The sequence below is a fragment of the Pantherophis guttatus genome, chromosome 17, assembly GCF_059756535.1.
Source record: "Pantherophis guttatus breed Tessera chromosome 17, ASM5975653v1, whole genome shotgun sequence".
In the NCBI taxonomy this organism is placed as follows: Eukaryota; Metazoa; Chordata; class Lepidosauria; order Squamata; family Colubridae; genus Pantherophis; species Pantherophis guttatus.
Genome location: NC_142079.1, coordinates 9028142 through 9045372, shown reverse-complemented (window position 1 = coordinate 9045372; position 17231 = coordinate 9028142). Strand labels below are relative to the sequence as shown.

At 43.8% G+C, this 17231-nt stretch overlaps 1 protein-coding gene across 6 annotated transcripts in view; it reads left to right on the top strand.

Moving 5' to 3' along the window:
- The window catches only part of GNB1L (G protein subunit beta 1 like), a 71399-nt gene that overhangs the window by 44450 nt on the left and 9718 nt on the right, over window positions 1–17231 (top strand). For all 6 annotated transcript variants that reach the window (XM_034435800.3, XM_087880250.1, XM_034435805.2 and 3 more), the window contains 4 exons: window positions 748–876; window positions 1958–2120; window positions 8811–8909; window positions 13846–14061. In XM_034435800.3, coding sequence (XP_034291691.2) covers window positions 748–876; window positions 1958–2120; window positions 8811–8909; window positions 13846–14061 — 607 coding nt within the window. The remainder of the gene's footprint in view (window positions 1–747; window positions 877–1957; window positions 2121–8810; window positions 8910–13845; window positions 14062–17231) is intronic.

Below are 17231 nucleotides of genomic sequence, written 5' to 3'. Positions count from 1 at the left end.
CCTGCTCCAGCGCCTGCTCACCTAGCAGTTCGAAAGCATGCAAATGCGAGTAGATAAATAGGTACCACTTTGGTGAGAAGGCAACAGCATTCTGTGTGCCTTTGGCATATAACCATATTGGCTACATGACCATGGAAATTGTCTTCGGACAACGCTGGCTCAGCCAAGAAACGGAGCTGAGCACCGTGCTATAGAATCGGACATGACTGGACAGAGAAAACCTTTACTTTTACAAATGCAAGAAATATGATATTTATACTGCCACTTACTGTATATTATTTTACAAGTTATCCCATCTAAGTGGTTTAAAATGTGTAACAGACCCACGGAAACAGCAAAGGAACTAGAGGGGATGTTTCATTTAACCAAGATGAAAATGTAATTATCTCATCTTTTTAGCTTCTCGCTCTTTACAACCGTGTGCAAGATCTGTTGTACCCTGTTTCCCCGAAAATAAGACCCAACTGGAAAATAAGTCGTAGCATGATTTTTCAGGATGCCCATAATATAAGCTCTACCCCAAAAATAAGCCCCAGTTAAGATCGTCAGCAGATGAAGGCGTTTAGTACTGTATTTTCCCCCAAATAAAACCTAACCGGAAAATAAGCCATAATGCATCTTTTGGAGCAAAAAATTAATATACGACCCCATCTTATTTTGGGGAAAACACTGTATTAAATGCCAAGTCAGAATGTCACAGTCCTGGTTAATTCTCCTTTTTCTTTTCATTTTTTGGTTTTAAAACAGATCTTCTAACGGACTGGTCCATATCTGGAATCTGAAGACGCGCCGAGTCTGTGGCAGCCTGAATGGCCACGGTGGAAATTCAGTGTACTGTGTGAAAACATTATCCAATAGAAGAAATGGGCTTCTTAGGTGAGCCTACATTTAACAAGGCGTAATTCAAGTTTGGTAACATTGATTACAAATAAGCCTCGACTTAGTTGAGCCCAACCTTTCTGTTGCTAAGTGAGACAGTTGTGAGTTTTGCCCCATTTTTTGACCTTTCTGGCCACGGTCGTTAAGTATCCCTGCAGTTGTTAGGGTGGAAACACAGTTGTTAAGTGAATTTGGCTGCCCCACTGACTTTGCTTGTTAGAAGGTTGCAAAAGGGATCACATGACCCCGGGACACTGCGGCCATCATAAATATGAAACCGTTGTCAAGCATCTGAATATAAATCACATGGCCACGGGAATGCTGCAATGATTATAAGTATGAAAAACGGTCGTAAGTCACTTTTTTCAGTGCCGTTGTCACCTTGAATAGTCACTAAATGAACTGTTGTACCTGTAGTCTGGGGTCACCTCTTCAGCTGGACATTTAAGGCAGAGTTGTGTTCAAGGAGGGGGTTGACTAGGAACATGGAGTTTCATTAAGGAACTGCCATGAAACTGAATGACCCAGGAGACATACGCTAACTATATATATATATATAAATGGATGTGTATGTGTGTTCTAGCATAACTCTGGAACGCCTCGAGCAATTTCAACCAAACTTGGTACACAGATGACTAACTCTCTGGAAACAAATACTGTGGGGGGTAAGACACCTCTAACACCCCTCATGGTGGGGGGAGGTGTTCTGTTAAGATACAGCCTGTTGTGCCTTAAAACGGCTTCTACTGGACTGCCTTAAAATGGCGTCTACTGTACAGCACAGTGGAGTTACCATGGTAACAGCTTCACAGTACTCCACAAGGCGATTCCTTCTGGTAAAGGGGAAAATCCAACATCAGAAATTACATTTGGTCCGGACATTTTCAACAAGGCTTTGATGGTCAATAAAACATTACTGCCTGCACCACTATGAGACTGTCTAATACAGGATTGGGATTAATCAATAAAAACCGGGCAATACCGGGTTATCAGCTAGTAACTAAATAAACCCCTGGAGAAGTGAATGAATATTCTCCCCAGTGGACTTTTCATGTGACAACCATTTTGATTTTCAAAGTCAGGGCCGTGACCAGAACATCTGCCTGTGGGACTTATCCGAAGGAAGGAACGTCGTCACGGAAAGCCTTTTCACAGAGAACGTTGGGTTCTGCAAATGTTCCCTCTCTGAGGTGACAGAGAAACGGTCTCTCCTGGCCACTCCGTGGAAAGGATTAGAAGAGGTAAGTCATTCCTCTAACACAGGGGTGTCAAACTCAAGGCCCGTGGGCCGGATGTGGCCCACAGGGTGCTTAGAATCTGGCCCGCAAGGCCGGCCTGGAAACAGCAAGGGACTTGCCCACGGTGCCTCTGCCAGCGAAAATGGAGCTGGGGAGATGTACATGCCCTCCTGTGCCCTGTTTTCGCTGGCCAAGGGCTGCAGGAGGCCATCGTGAACGAAAATGGGGCACGGGGGGGCATGCGCGGCCCTCCTGAGCTCCGTTTCGCTGGCAGAGGGCTATTAAAACAAACTAAAAACAAATCAAAAGGAGAAATGTTTCCCCTTTTTGCATTTGAGCATGCAAGAAGGGATGGGAAAGAAGAAAGGGAAAGAGGAAAGAAAAAGAAGGAAAGGTAGGAAGAGAGCAAGGAAGGAAAAATAAGGAAAGAGGGGAAGGAAGAAGAAAGGAGAATGGAGAGGGAGGGAAGGAAGGAAGGAAGGAAAGAAGGAAGGAGATAATAATGAGAGTGAGGGAGGGTCTCAGGGACCCTGAGACCCTCACTCACTTGGCCACCACAGGTGCCCCCTGACACAAGTGATGTCGAGGTGGCCATGCCCACCATGGCCATGTCCCCCTCACTCCCCGGCCCTCCGAGGTCAAACACAACCCTGATGTGGCCCTCAATGAAATCGAGTTTGAGCCCAACCCCCCTTGCTCTGCCGTGCGTGTTGGCCAAGGACTCTCCAAGATGTTCCTCTGAGCTTGGCCCATGGCAAGGAGTCATGGGAATGGTGTTGAAATGAAGCGGGAAAGCCCACTTTCCCAAATGCAGGAGACAGGACCACAGAAGTTGGAGAACACAGGTTTATTTGCTAGCAAAGGTTCGGAGCATTCACATGTCAGATTCTGAACCCCGGGCTACGCCCAAGGTGTACCTTTTATACATTTTGCAATTCTAGCCACACCAGAGGCGTTACGCCTCTGACTTTATTTCCATATATGGGTACTATCTTACACTGTCTGTTATCTTCCGTTGACACGTCTGGTGACATATTGCTTAATATAAATTCACTACAGAAATGATATAGAACATCGGTCATTAAGCTCATCAGTACATTTAACAAGTTCCTTATTTCTTTCTTTATTTTATTTTATTAATTTTATTTCTATACTGCCCTTCTCCCGAAGGGCTCAGGGCGGTGTACAGCCTAATTAAAAACACAAAGACAGACAATATTTAAAAATAATTAAAATTATTAAATAGTAGGCCCAATTTCTAAAACCCCGAATTTAAAAACCCAATTTAAAACCAATTAAAATATTTATATTGATAGCCCAGCCTGGCAGAACAACAGGGCACAACGAAATACACGGAGATCAGAGATTTTGCGAATTTCCGGGGGCAGTTCATTCCACAGGGGCTGGGGCACCCACAGAGAAGGCCCTCCCCCTGGGTGTCGCCAGCTGACATAATTTGGCCGATGGCACCCTGAGGAGACTCTCTCTCTGTGGGAGCGGACTGGCCGGTGGGAGGCGGACTGGCCGGTGGGAGGCTACTGGTGGCAGAAGACGGTCTCGAAGGTACCTTGTTCCTTGTACTTTCCTGAGGTTTGCAACATAACGTCTACTCCCATGTCAACACTTCTGAGAGCACCATAATACTGTGAATAATACAATGCATAGATTAATACGATTTATAGTATAAGACCCTCCTGTCTCATAAGGAATCTGGAAGGTCGCTCTGGTTTCATCAGTTGGACAGTGGGAAATATTGCTGGATCAATGAACTCAACGGGAAGAGGGGACATCAGAATCCGTTGCATCAGTTAAACGAATTAGATCTTCTTTGATGGCGGTGGTGGGATGTCCCAGTTTTCACCAGGGTTTCTGTTCTGACCCAGCTCCCCAAACATGACAAACCCTCTGTAAGCAATCAACGATTCCTTTATTAGGAGCGCCAGCAGCCCCAGCAAAAAGTCAGCAGGTTAACAAGTCTGTCCGGCAGGGAGATGAATAGCTGTCTGCCACAGCTATTCATCTCTGCCCCTTGCCTTTTATCCCCAGAGCTAAGGTGGGGCTTTGCTAGCAGCAATGGCTCTTCTGTCCCAAGGACCGGCCCATAGATTTCCACTGCTCTCCTCTCCTCTGCCTTCTGAGCATCTGCGCATCAGGCACTGGACCCAGCTGTTCCTCCTCCTCCTCATCAGCCACCTTCAGACCTAGGGGCTGTTGACTCCATCTGAGGGCTGACAGCTCCATTCACTCTTCCCCCTCAGGTTGTCTTGATGCCAATTTTGACCCCCACACCGCCTCCTCCTCCTCCTCTAATTCGGCTGTTGGAGGGGCCGGTGGCCAAGAGGCCACAACCGTTTCCCATCTGCATATTGATAGTTCTGTTGATCTCATCACATCAATTCCTGCAACCGCTCTTCATATGTCTTAGTCTCCAGGCCTTTGATCATCTTAGTTGCTCTTTTTTGCACTTTTTTCCCAAAGTTTCAACATTCTTTTTTGTAACTGGATGCAGTATTCCAGGAGTGGGCTTATTGATAAAGCGGTACTAATACTTCTGTGCCTCTGTTTATACAACCAAGGATTGTATTCGCTTTTTTGGCTGCCACCGCACACGGCCAGCTCATGTCTAAGTGATGAACTAATAAAAAATTTGGAACACAAAAGAAACTCCACAAAACCTGGAAACCTCCTTAAACACCAAGCCAAAGCACTTTGAGGCTTATGATTAACACGAAGACTTAATATGTGTTTACACTTGGCCATTAGCCAAAATAGATTTTTTTTTCCCCCTTGAAGCAGGTTCTGTCTATGAATAATAAGATCTGAGCAGGCATTTATTTGTTCCCGATTGCCCTAAAACCACCAGAAACATGCATTTCTCTTGCCAATTTGCCAGAAACATGTTTAAAATGCCTTAGAAATGTGCAAAAAAAAAAACAACTCATTTTCTTGGGGGTGACTTGTAGCCACCGAAGAACCTTATTAACCCCCGGCAAAAGTAAAAAAAAACCACACATTTTTTTTTTCCTGGGGAAACCTTCTCCTCCTGGTTTTAAATTACATGCTAAGTAGGATATTATTTTCCCAAGGCCCGACGGCTACACGGGTGAAGATTCTGTCAATCTAGCCAAAGATACTCATGCCACAACTTGTCCAATCTTGGAACAAGCAATACTGGTGTGTCAGACTGGGACTGGGACCATGTTTGAGGCCGATCCCTGCCATGAGAAGTCTATGAGAAGTCATAGGTTTATGTTTGAGGCCAATCTCGGTCAAAAGAAGTCCAAGAGAAGACAAGGACCATGATTGAGGCCAATCCCTGCCATGAGAAGTCTGTGAGAAGACTAGGTTTATGTTTGAGGCCAATCTCAGTCAAAAGAGAAGTCTCGAGAGATGATTTGGTGGGCTGCTCACTCGCTCGTCATCCTACCTAGCTCACCTTATGGGCAAAAGAAAGGGGAGATGGGAATGCTACGCATGTAGATTCTTCCAACAGTGCTCCTCAACCATGGCAACTTTAAGATGTATGGACTTCAGCTCCCAGAATTCCCTGCAATCAGCATGGCTGATGGGAGAATTCTGTGAGGTAAAATCCAAAGATCTTAAAGTTGTGAGGATTGAGAGCTACTGCTATTAACAAAAAGGGAGGGGAGGGGAGGGGAGGAAGGAAGGAAGGAAGGAAGGGGAAAGGAGAGGGAAGGGAAAAGAGGAAAGGGAAGGGAGGGGAAGGGAGGGAGGGAGAGAGGAAGGAAGGGAGAGGAAAGGAGGGAAGGGAAGGGAAAAGAGGGGAAGGAAGGAAGGGGAAGGGAGAAAGGAAGGAAGGAAAGGAGAGGGAAGGGAAGGGAAAGAAGGGAGGGAGGGGTAGAAAGGGAAGAAGGAAAAGAGGAAGGAAGGAAGAGGGAAGGGAAGAGGAAAGGGAAGGGAGGGGAAAGGAGAGGGAAGGGGAAGGAAAGAAGGGAGAGGGAAGGGAAGGGAAAAAAGGAAAGGGAAGAAAGGGGAAAGGAGAGGGGAAGGTAGGAAGGGGAAAGGAGAAGGAAGAGAAGGGAAAATAGAAAAGGAAAGGAAGAGGAAGGGAGGGAGGGAGAGAGGAAGGAAGGGGGAGGGAGGGAGGGAAAAGAAGAGGAAAGGGGAAGGGAGGAAGGGGAAAGGAGAGGGGAAGGGAGGGGAAAAAGGGAGGGAGGGAGGAAAGAAAGAAAGGAAAGGAGAAAAGGGAAAAGAGGAAGGGAAGGAAGGAAGAGGAAAGGGGAGGGGAGGGAAACGAAAGAAGGAAAGGAAGAGAGAGAGAAAGAAAGAGACAGATCTATATGGATAGTAATAATAAATAAGCCAGCTTCTTCCCATATTCTTCCTTTCAAAAAAAACAAAAGCAAAAACAAAATCTACGGTAGGACCAGGCAGCCCATTTCACAGTTGGTGCATCTCCTCTAAAGGCCTCCAGTGCCGTCGAATTTCTGCACGTGCCCGAACTCCGCTGACTCTCTTGGCGGTACCCAAAGCGGAACCGAGCAAGACCTATTGAATTCTCTCCCAAGATCCATTCAGAGTTTCCCCCCCCCCCCCGCTTCAGCTCAGCTTGCTGTCCTTTGCGTTGAAAAATGTGTCAGCCGTAAATTATATAGATGTGGGGCCATTCCTCTTTTTTCCCCCCCTCCCTTCCCCCCCCCCCACCCCGCCTCAGGTACACATACACACACACAACACACTGCAGGAATTGAAATACAATCCACAAACTCTTCCAACTGGCATTCGTGTTCCTGAAACAGCTTGGTCTCATTTTTATGTTCTCCCCGGGAGAGAGCCGGGGGGGGGGGGCCCTTCGGCACAAAGGCGCAGGGTTAGTTTTGAAGGTTAATTTTTAAGTGGTGTGTTGAATGCAACACGCTGGGCTGGCAAGGCCACCTTCTAACTACTCCGTGTGCAGCCTGAAAAATTGCATTTTGACGAGCAAATGCATTTTTTAATTTTTTTTTTTATTTCGGTAGACGTGCATAAAGCTGGGAAGGAGGCCAAGGCTCGGGGGGGGAGGGGGGGAGGGGAACAGGAAGTGGGAAAATATTGAAAGACTACTGAAAGAAATTAAATTTATCGAACCCCCTCACCCGTGGAACTACCCTCCTGTTGGGGGTAGCAAATGGGTTGTGTGAATGCATGGGAGTCTTGAGCTTGGATCTTTTCTTGCCGACGTTTCATTACCAAAGTAGGTAACATCATCAGTGCTAGAAAGAAGTGGGGTTTGCAGAGAGGAGGAGGAAGATTGTGGTGTTCTTGGTGTGAAAAATAGAGTAGAGTAGAGTAGAGTAGAGTAGAGTAGAGTAGAATACTAGAATAGAATAATAAGAATGGAATAGAATAAGTAGAGTGGAGTGGAGTGGAGTAGAATATTAGAATAGAATAATAAGAATAGAATAAGAGTAGAGTAGAGTAGAGTAGAATACTAGAATAGAATAATAAGAATAGAATAGAATAAGTAAAGTAGAATACTAGAATAGAATAATAAGAATAGGATAGAATAACAGTAGAGTAGAATACTAGAATAGAATAATAAGAATAGAATAAGAGTAGAGTAGAGTAGAATACTAGAATAGAATAATAAGAATAGAATAGAATAAGTAGAGTAGACATGGTGGCTCAGTGGCTAAGACACTGAGCTTGTCGATCATAAGGTCGGCAGTTCAGTGGTTCGAATCCCTAGTGCTGCGTAACGGGATGAGCTCCCATTCCTTGTCCCAGCTTCTGCCAACCTAGTTGTTCGAAAGCCGGTTAAAAATGCAAGTAGAAAAATAGGGACCACCTTTGGTGGCAGGAAAGAAGGAAGGAAGGGCAGTAGCAGTAGCGCTTAGACTTATATACCGCTTCACAATGCTTTCCAGCCCTCTCTAAGCGGTTTACAAAGTCAGCCTCTTGCCCCCAACAATCTGGGTCCTCATTTTACCCACCTCGGAAGGACGGAAGGCTGAGTCAACCTTGAGCCTGGTGAGATTCGATCTGTCAAACTGCTGGCAGCCGGTGATCAGCAGAAGTATCCCGCAGTACTGCACTCTAACCACTGTGCCACTGTGGCTCTTATCCGTGGATAAGACGGACGGATGGATGACAGACAGAATAACTTTTTTTTTTATTGAAAAGTTTTACAAAAAACAAAAATTTTCTTCCCCCCCATATTCCCTCCACCTTTTCCCTCCCCTCATCCCACCCTCCCCCCCAGACTTCCCAGAGCAAAATACAAGGTGTTTCATTTAACAATCATAAACTAGATTAACCTACTTATCCTCAGACTACTAACTCCCCCCCTGAAACCTTAACTCCACTATAGATAACTAAATACCTCTAATACTTAACGTTCAATCATAAGCTATATGATATTTTCTTGTCTGATACTTATTTTGAGTATAGTCAATCCATTTTCTCCATTCCGAAATATATCTTTCTTGTGCAGACAGAATAACTTTATTGTCACTTTAAATATACACTAATCGACGTACGTTAAAATGAAATTTCGTGGCATACAGCTCTCAAAGGGTCACCACCTCCAACATACAGCTACATAAACATGACAAAAGAATAAGATAAATACAAAATTTTGCACATACCCACATATATTACATATGGGCTTGTTTGCAAAAGACTCGAAAAGTTTTCGCTTGTGTTCCATGGTGTCTGGCTGGTAACCAATTCGACTTGTTTCTTGAATATCAGGTTCGTGTTGTGGAGCTGCCATCCAAGACATCAATCTGTACCTTGAAGCCGGAGACGGATGCCAAGCTGGGCATGCCCATGTCTCTGAGGATGTGGCAGGTAAGCCAACCAGAAGCTAATTAGGAAACACTTTCCCTGCACACAGACCGAGAGGCGGAAACTCATGAATCATTCTTTCCTACAAGAATTATTTCTTTCCAAAGATTGTCCACAGGCCATCAGCTGCATGTAGTCCTCGACTTAACGACCTGTTCTGACTTAAGCTTCCTTAGAAGTTAAACAGCACAAACGTAGTCCCGGCAGACCTCTTTAATTCATACGGCTGTAAATTACTTTCCTTTACAGCCCGCAAGGCTTGATAAACAGTCTTTCAAAGGAAGGTTTATCAACACCCACCTATCTCACGTGGAACGCTGCCAGAGAGCTGATTTCCAGACGCAGGGCAAGGCCAAACTTGGCACAGAGTCACAAACAGAAGTTTCAAATCTTGAATTGGCCAGATGAACTAATTGCTTCCTGCAAAAGCTCATGTCCCGTTCGCTTCTCTTTTATGTCTAATGGGGGGGGGGGGCAATCATCACCAAGCCTTACTCCCAAGTCGACCCTGTTTCCTTAATTGTTCCTGTCTCCTGGCATGTACACACTGGGAACAGGCTTCCGCTGTTCTTCTGCCTTGCTGATGTCAGACTCCGGAGACTCCGGAGGCAGCAAAGAACTACCAGATGGCCCTGGCCCCCTCTCTGCCTCCGATGCAGAGCCCTCATCAGAGCCTTCCCCAGACTCCAGGACTGGCCCATGTTCCTCCCCAACCTCCTCGCTGTCCGAATCTGCTACCAGCTCTGCGGGCCACAACACGACCACGATTTGAGCCCAACATTTCTGTGGCTAAGCGAGACATTTGTGAAAGCAGGTTTCACGCCATTTTACGACCTTGTTAAGTGAATCGCTGTGGTGGATAAGTTAAATAATACGGTGTTAAGGGAATCTGGCTTCCCCCTTACCAAAAGGTCGCAAAAGGGGATCACACAACCTTGAGGCAGACAGCAACAGTCATAAGTATGAGTCAGTTCGCCCAGCGAGTTTTGATCACATGGTCACGGGGATGCGACAGAGGTCGTAAGTATGAAAAATGGTCATAAGTCGCTTTTTTCATTGCCATTATAACTTTGGTCACTAAATGAACTGTTGTAGATTGAGGACTACCTGGAATTATGCTGTTTAAAGGCAGGAGGGAAACAAGAATCACCTTCAGTTAGGTTAACCGTCCTCGACTTACGACCATTATTGAGCTTGGAATTACAGTCATATCATAGCCGGTTGTTAAGTGTGTGACTGGCCTGGTTTTGTGACATTTAGGGGGGTGGGGTTGTTAAGCAAACGTGGCCGTCGTAAAGTAAATGCTTTGGTCATAAAGCACACCCATGAGTTCACAAACTTAATGATACGGTACTTAAAGTTGAAAAGCCATTCGTGTAGCGATGGGTTCGAAGTTTTCACAACATTGAAAAAAAGGGACTTAAAACAGGTTCTCGCCATTAAGGACTGTCGTAACATTCCCTTGATCACGTGATCAAAATTTGGGCACTTGGCAACTGGCATGTATTAATAATTATTAAGGATAAATTTCTGACAGAGCAATCAACCCATGGAACAGAAGTTGCCTTCGGAAGCTGTGGGAGCTTCATCCCTGGAGGCTTTCAAGAAGAGACTGGACTGCCATCTGTCAGAAATGGTGTAGGGTCTCCTGCTTGGGCAGGGGGTTGGACTAGATGACCTCCAAGGTCCCTTCCAACTCTGTTAATCTGAGTCTATCTAAGATGATCAAAAGTCTGGAGACTAAAACATGAAGGAAGGTTGCAGGAACTGGGCACAGCTAGTCTAGTGAAGAGAAGGACCAGGGGAGACAGAGCAGTGGTCCAATACTTGAGGGGCTGCCAAAGAAAGAAGGGGGGTCAAGCTATTCTCCAAAGCACCTGAAGGCCAGACAAGGAATAATGGATGGAAACTGACCAAGGAGAGATTCAACCTAGAAATGAGGAGGAACTTTCTGACAGTGAGAACAATCAACCGATGGAACAGAAGTTGCCTTCGGAAGTTGTGGGAGCTTCATCACTGGAGGCTTTCAAGAAGAGACTGGACTGCCATCTGTCAGAAATGGTGTAGGGTCTCCTTCTTGGGCAGAGGGTTGGACTAGATGACCTACAAGGTCCCTTCCAACTCTGTTTATCTATTAACAACATTCGTAGTCTCCCGGGTTCACGTGAGTCCTCTTTCGCGACCTTCCAGCAAGGAAAATCCATGGAGGAAACTGGATTCACTTCATGACTATGTGGGACTCACTTAACGACTGCAGTGATTCATTGAACAACCGCGGCAAGGGAAGGCCGTAAAAACGGTGGAAGCCAAACTCACTGAGCCGTAGAAATTTGGGGCTCGTTTGTAGTCGTAAGTCGAGGACAACCTGGGTATGAATCACATCCTTCGCTGGAAATGTTGGTACATGCGTTTTCTTAAGAACAATCCCAGTTTCCCCCTGTGGGAAAAAGAAGGGAAGACGGTGTGTGTGTTTGTGTGTGTGTGTGTACGTACATGCGCGCACATGCAAATTTAAACTCGCCCTGTTGGCCGGGAAAGTGTGTGACTTGCCTCGGAGGAGTTGATCGGTATCGAGACGATAATAAAACATCCTCCTGCAAAGCAGGGGGAAATATGTCAGCCTGCCTGGAGCCCAAACAAAGGGAGCAGAGCAGACTACCCGAGGTGCCGCACAAGCCATAAATCCACATGCAAACGAAACAATCGCACAATCGCACACCTATCAGCCTGTTCTGTAGCAAGGGTTTGACACCAAGGCCAACGTGGGGCCGGCGATGAGGGTTGTGAAACGGTGGCGAAAAATAGCATGGATGGAGCAGCCACGTTGATAACAGGAGGTCCTTTTTTTTTTCTTTTTGAATTTCTTTTTTATTTTAAAACAAAAACAAAACATAAAACCATCATCGTGCCAAACAATTACAGACAGCGTGTCGATCGGTTTAACATTCTTCTGTGCTTAATCCCATCTTCAGAGTACCCGATATATAACAAAAGCTTATTACTCGTGAAAAAGAACTTCACACGTTTTATCTTTACATCAACTTCATATTTCATCTCCATGTTTTATTATCTATCCACTGATAGGACAAATCCCATATCAAATAATATTTTTATCTTCCTGTTCTCTAATTTCAAGTGTCGATTTACTCATTTCAGCACATTCCATGATTTTCTTAATAGCTTCATCAGCAGCAGGTATCTTCTCTCCTTTCCAATTTTTAGCAAATACAATTCTTGCCGCTGTTAAAACATTCACAATTAAATATTATTATTATTATTATTATTATTATTATTATTATTATTATTATTATTATTATTATTATTATTATTATTTAATTTTATTATTATTATTATTATTATTATTATTATTATTATTATTATTATTATTATTATTAGATTTATATTCCGCCCTACTCCCAAAGGACTCAGGGCAGTGAACAGCCAAGATAAAACACATACAATATAAAATTTAAAAAACAATTTAAAATGTATTAAATAAATTTGGCCCATACTAATTAAAACCCCTATTTTTAAAAACAAATTAAAATTAACCAATTAAAAGAGTTATATTGCAATTCTCTATTGTAAGATCCCTAATAAAAATATCTCTGGTCTAAAGTCAATATGTCTCTTTATCATTTTTTCCAACCACGTGTGTATCTTAGTCCAATATCTCTTAGCTTCTACACCACATATGGTAATATGATCCTGGAGTCTGACATTCCAACATTTCTCCGATTTATTCTTGAACATTCTGGCTATCCTCGTCGGGGGTAGGTGCCACCGATACAGGTGGTCCTTGATTTAGGACCAGTCTGGGTTAGCGGGATCAGAGGTTTAGTTTTCCGAGCTTTCGGACTCGTGTTGGAGCCCCATCCTCAGCGAACTTCTCTCTCCGAGAATGTGTGCTTTGGGCTATTCTATGCATAGTATAGCGCTCAGACACTGAGCTTGTCGATCGAAAGGTCGGCAGTTCAGCGGTTCGAATCCCTGGCGCCGGGTAACGGGGTGAGCTCCCGTGACTTGTCCCAGCTTCTGCCAACCTAGCAGTTCGAAAGCAGGTAAAAAATGCAAGTAGAAAAATAGGGACCACCTTTGGTGGGAAGGGAACAGCGTTCTGTGCGCCTTTGGCGTTGAATCATGCCAGCCACTTTATTTTATTTTATTTTATTTTATTTTATTTTATTTTATTTTATTTTATTTTATTTTATTTTATTTTATTTTATTTTATTTTATTTTATTATTTTATTTTATTTTATTTTATTTTATTTTATTTTATTTTATTTGTTTAATTTATATACCGCCCTTTTCCCAAAAGGACTCAGGGCGGTGTATAGCCAGAATAAAACACACAAATATAAAATTTAAAAACAATTTAAGAGATATTAAATAATTTGGCCCATATCTAATTAAAATAAAACTACCCGTTTTGGACATTTAAAAATTAAGAATTAACGATTAAAAAATTTAAAAATTAGGCCAGCCCAGCTTGTTGGAATAAAAGCGTCTTGACCACGGAGATGTCGTCAGACTATTAATCTGAAAATTAATAGTAGTGCAGACTTAGTGAATAGTTTGACAGTGTTGAGGGAATTATTTGTTTAGCAGAGTGATGGCGTTCGGGGAAAAACTGTCCTTGTGTCTAGTTGTTCTGGTGTGCAGGGCTCTATAGCGTCGTTTTGAGGGTAGGAGTTGAAACAGTTGATGTCCAGGATGCGAGGGGTCTGTAGATATTTTCTCAGCCGTCTTTTTGACTCGTGCAGTACACAGGTCCTCCATGGAAGGCAGGTTGGTAGCCATGGTTTTTTCTGCAGTTCTAATTCTCCTCTGAAGTCTGTGTCTCTCTTGTTGGGTTAACTTTGACTACTAAGTGAACTGTGGTAAGATTAAGGACTACCTGGATTTGCCTTCATCCTGTGTTTGCTGTCTCTGCCCTCAGCCCAACGCTGGCTCTCATCCTCACCTTCTGGCCGGCTACGAGGACGGATCAGTGGTTCTGTGGAATTTATCCATGGGGCGAATGCTGAGTCGGCTCACATGTCATCAGGAGCCGGTCATGAGCCTTGACTTCGATTCGGAGAAGACCAAGGGAGTGTCCGGATCCTCGGAGAAGAATCTTTGCGTCTGGAGCCACACCGGGCCGGAGAACCTGGAGGTCAGTCTCTTCATCGCCCTCCCTAAACCATTTCTTCATTTTTTTTGCACACTAACAGTTCGATAGACTTGCAAAAATATTTAGGCACTTGGAGGGACTGTTCGCGGAGGATGAGCTACTGAATCACAAGGCTGGTTGAGATCTCTGCTGGTTTGGAGATGGGAACGGGCCATAATTTTCCATAAGTTTTTCTTTTTTTTAAATCTTTCCATCTTGATGGGGAGGGGGGGGAATGGATCAGGGGGCTCTCCAGATGTCTGAGGTTAGATCTCTGCATTGCTCAGAAAAGTGAGTGAGGAAATTTCATGGGGAATATCACAAAGAATACGAGTGGGGAAGATTGATTAAGAGATAACAGATTAAAAGACTTGGAAGGGATCTCTCTCTCTCTCTCTTTTTCTTTTTTTTGAGAATTTTTTTTTTATTTTTAAACAAAACTTAAAACATAAAACAATTATCATCCATTACAATTACAGAAAGTGTATTGATCGGTTACAAATCTTTTGTGCTTAATCCTCTATCCAACATTTTCTTATTTAACAGTTTATTACATTATTATTCTCATTTACCAATTATTTGACAGTAGTTTATCCTCCATAAGGGATAAAAACCCCTCTTTATATGTTTTATTATCTTATCCATTTCATATTTCATTTCCATTCATTCTTTCTTTTTTTTTTTTAAATTTGATTTTATATGCCGCCCTTCTCCGGAGACTCAGGGCGGCTTACAATGCCTTATACAAAAGTATGAAGGCTATTGCTTATTTATACAAAGTCAGTTTATTGCCCCCACAAACTGGGTCCTCAATTTACCTACCTTAGAAAGAATGGAAGGCTGAGTCAACCTTGAGCCTGGTGAGATTCGAACTTACAGTAATTGCAGACAGCTGGTGTTAATCACAATGCTATCAGTCTGCTGAGCCACCAGGCCGTCTAACCTTCTTATCTAACCATTGTCTAACCATTGATAAAATAAATCCCATATCAAATAATATTGTTTATCTTCTTGTTCCCTAATTTCAAATGTCAATTTACTCATTTCAGCACACTCCAGAATTTTCTTAATAACATGGTCGTCCGTGGGTATCTTCTCTCCTTTTCAGTTTTTAGCAAATACAATTCTAGCTGCCGTTAAAACATTCACAATTAAATATCTCAATTCTCTATTGTATATTTCTGGTAAGATCCCTAATAAAAATATCTCTGTCAATGTGTTTCTTTATTATTTTTTCCAACCATGTATGGATTTTAGTCCAATATCTTTTAGCTTCTGCACATGTCCACCACATATGGTAATATGAACCCGGAATCTGATGACACTTCCAACATTTCTCCCATTTATTCTTGTACATTCGGGCTATTCTCGCCGGGGGTAGATGCCACCTGTAAAACATCTTATATAAATTCTCCTTATATGCTGTTGAAATTGTCATTTTATAATTCTGCAACCATAGTTTTTCCCATTTCTCTAAATCAATCCCATGACCAACATTTTTCCCCCATGCAATCATTGTTTCTTTAACTTGTTCTTCTGCCAATTTTACTTCTAATAAGTAACAATCCTAGTCGAGTCCATTCCTGTTCATTCCTGTCCTGTCCATTCCTGTCTTGTCCTGTCCTGTCCTGTCCTATCCTATCCTATCCTAGTCCAGTCCATTCCATTCCATTCCATTCCTGTCCAGTCCAGTCCAGTCCAGTCCATTCCTGTCCAGTCTATTCCTATCCTATCCTAGTCCAGTCCAGTCCATTCCTGTCCAGTCCAGTCCAGTCTATACCTATCCTATTCTATCCTAGTCCCGTCCTGTCCAGTCCAGTCTATTCCTATCCTATCCTATCCTATCCTATCCTATCCTATCCTATCCTATCCTAGTCCATTCTTATCCTATCCTATCCTATCCTATCCTATTCCAGTCCAGTCCAGTCTATTCCTATCCTATCCTATCCTGTCCTATCCTATCCTAGTCCTGTCTAATGCAGTCCAATCCAGTCCATTCCTGTCCAGTCTATTCCTATCCTATCCTATCCTAGTCCAGTCCAGTCCATTCCTATCCTAGTCCAGTCCAGTCCATTCCTGTCCAGTCCAGTCCAGTCCAGGCTAGTCCTATCCTAGTCCAGTCCAGTCCATTCCTGTCCAGTCTATTCCTATCCTATCCTATCCTAGTCCAGTCCAGTCCATTCCTGTCCAGTCCAGTCCATTCCTATCCTATCCTATCCTAGTCCTGTCCAGTCCAGGCCAGGCCAGGCCAGTCTATTCCTATCCTATCCTATCCTATCCTATCCTATCCTATCCTATCCTATCCTATCCTAGTCCTGTCCAGTCCAGTCCATTCCTATCCTATCCTATCCTATCCTAGTCCTGTCCAGTCCAGTCCAGTCCAGTCCAGTCCAGTCTATTCGTATCCTATCCTATCCTATCCTATCCTAGTCCAGTCCAGTCTATTCCTATCCTATCCTATCCTATCCTATCCTAGTCCAGTCCAGTCCATTCCTGTCCAGTCCAGTCCATTCCTATCCTATCCTATCCTAGTCCTGTCCAGTCCAGTCCAGTCCAGTCTATTCCTATCCTATCCTATCCTATCCTATCCTATCCTATCCTATCCTATCCTATCCTAGTCCAGTCCAGTCCAGTCTATTCCTATCCTATCCTATCCTAGTCCAGTCCAGTCCAGTCTATTACTATCCTATCCTATCCTATCCTATCCTATCCTATCCTAGTCCAGTCCATTCTTATCCTATCCTATCCTATCCTATCCTATCCTAGTCCAGTCCATTCTTATCCTATCCTATCCTATCCTATCCTAGTCCAGTCCAGTCCTATCCTAGTCCAGTCCAGTCCAGTCCTGTCCAGTCCAGTCCAGTCCAGTCTATTCCTATCCTATCCTATCCTATCCTAGTCCTGTCCAGTCTATTCCTATCCTATCCTATCCTAGCCTAGTCCTGTCCAGTCCAGTCCAGTCTATTCCTATCCTATCCTATCCTAGTCCAGTCCAGTCCATTCCTGTCCTACTCCATTCCTGTCCATTCCCGTCCAGTCTATTCCTATCCTATCCTTCTCTAGTCCAGTCCAGTCCAGTCCAGTCTATTCCTATCCTGTCCTATCCTAGTCCAGTCCAGTCCAGTCCTATCCTAGTCCAGTCCACTCCATTCCTGTCCAGTCTATTCCTATCC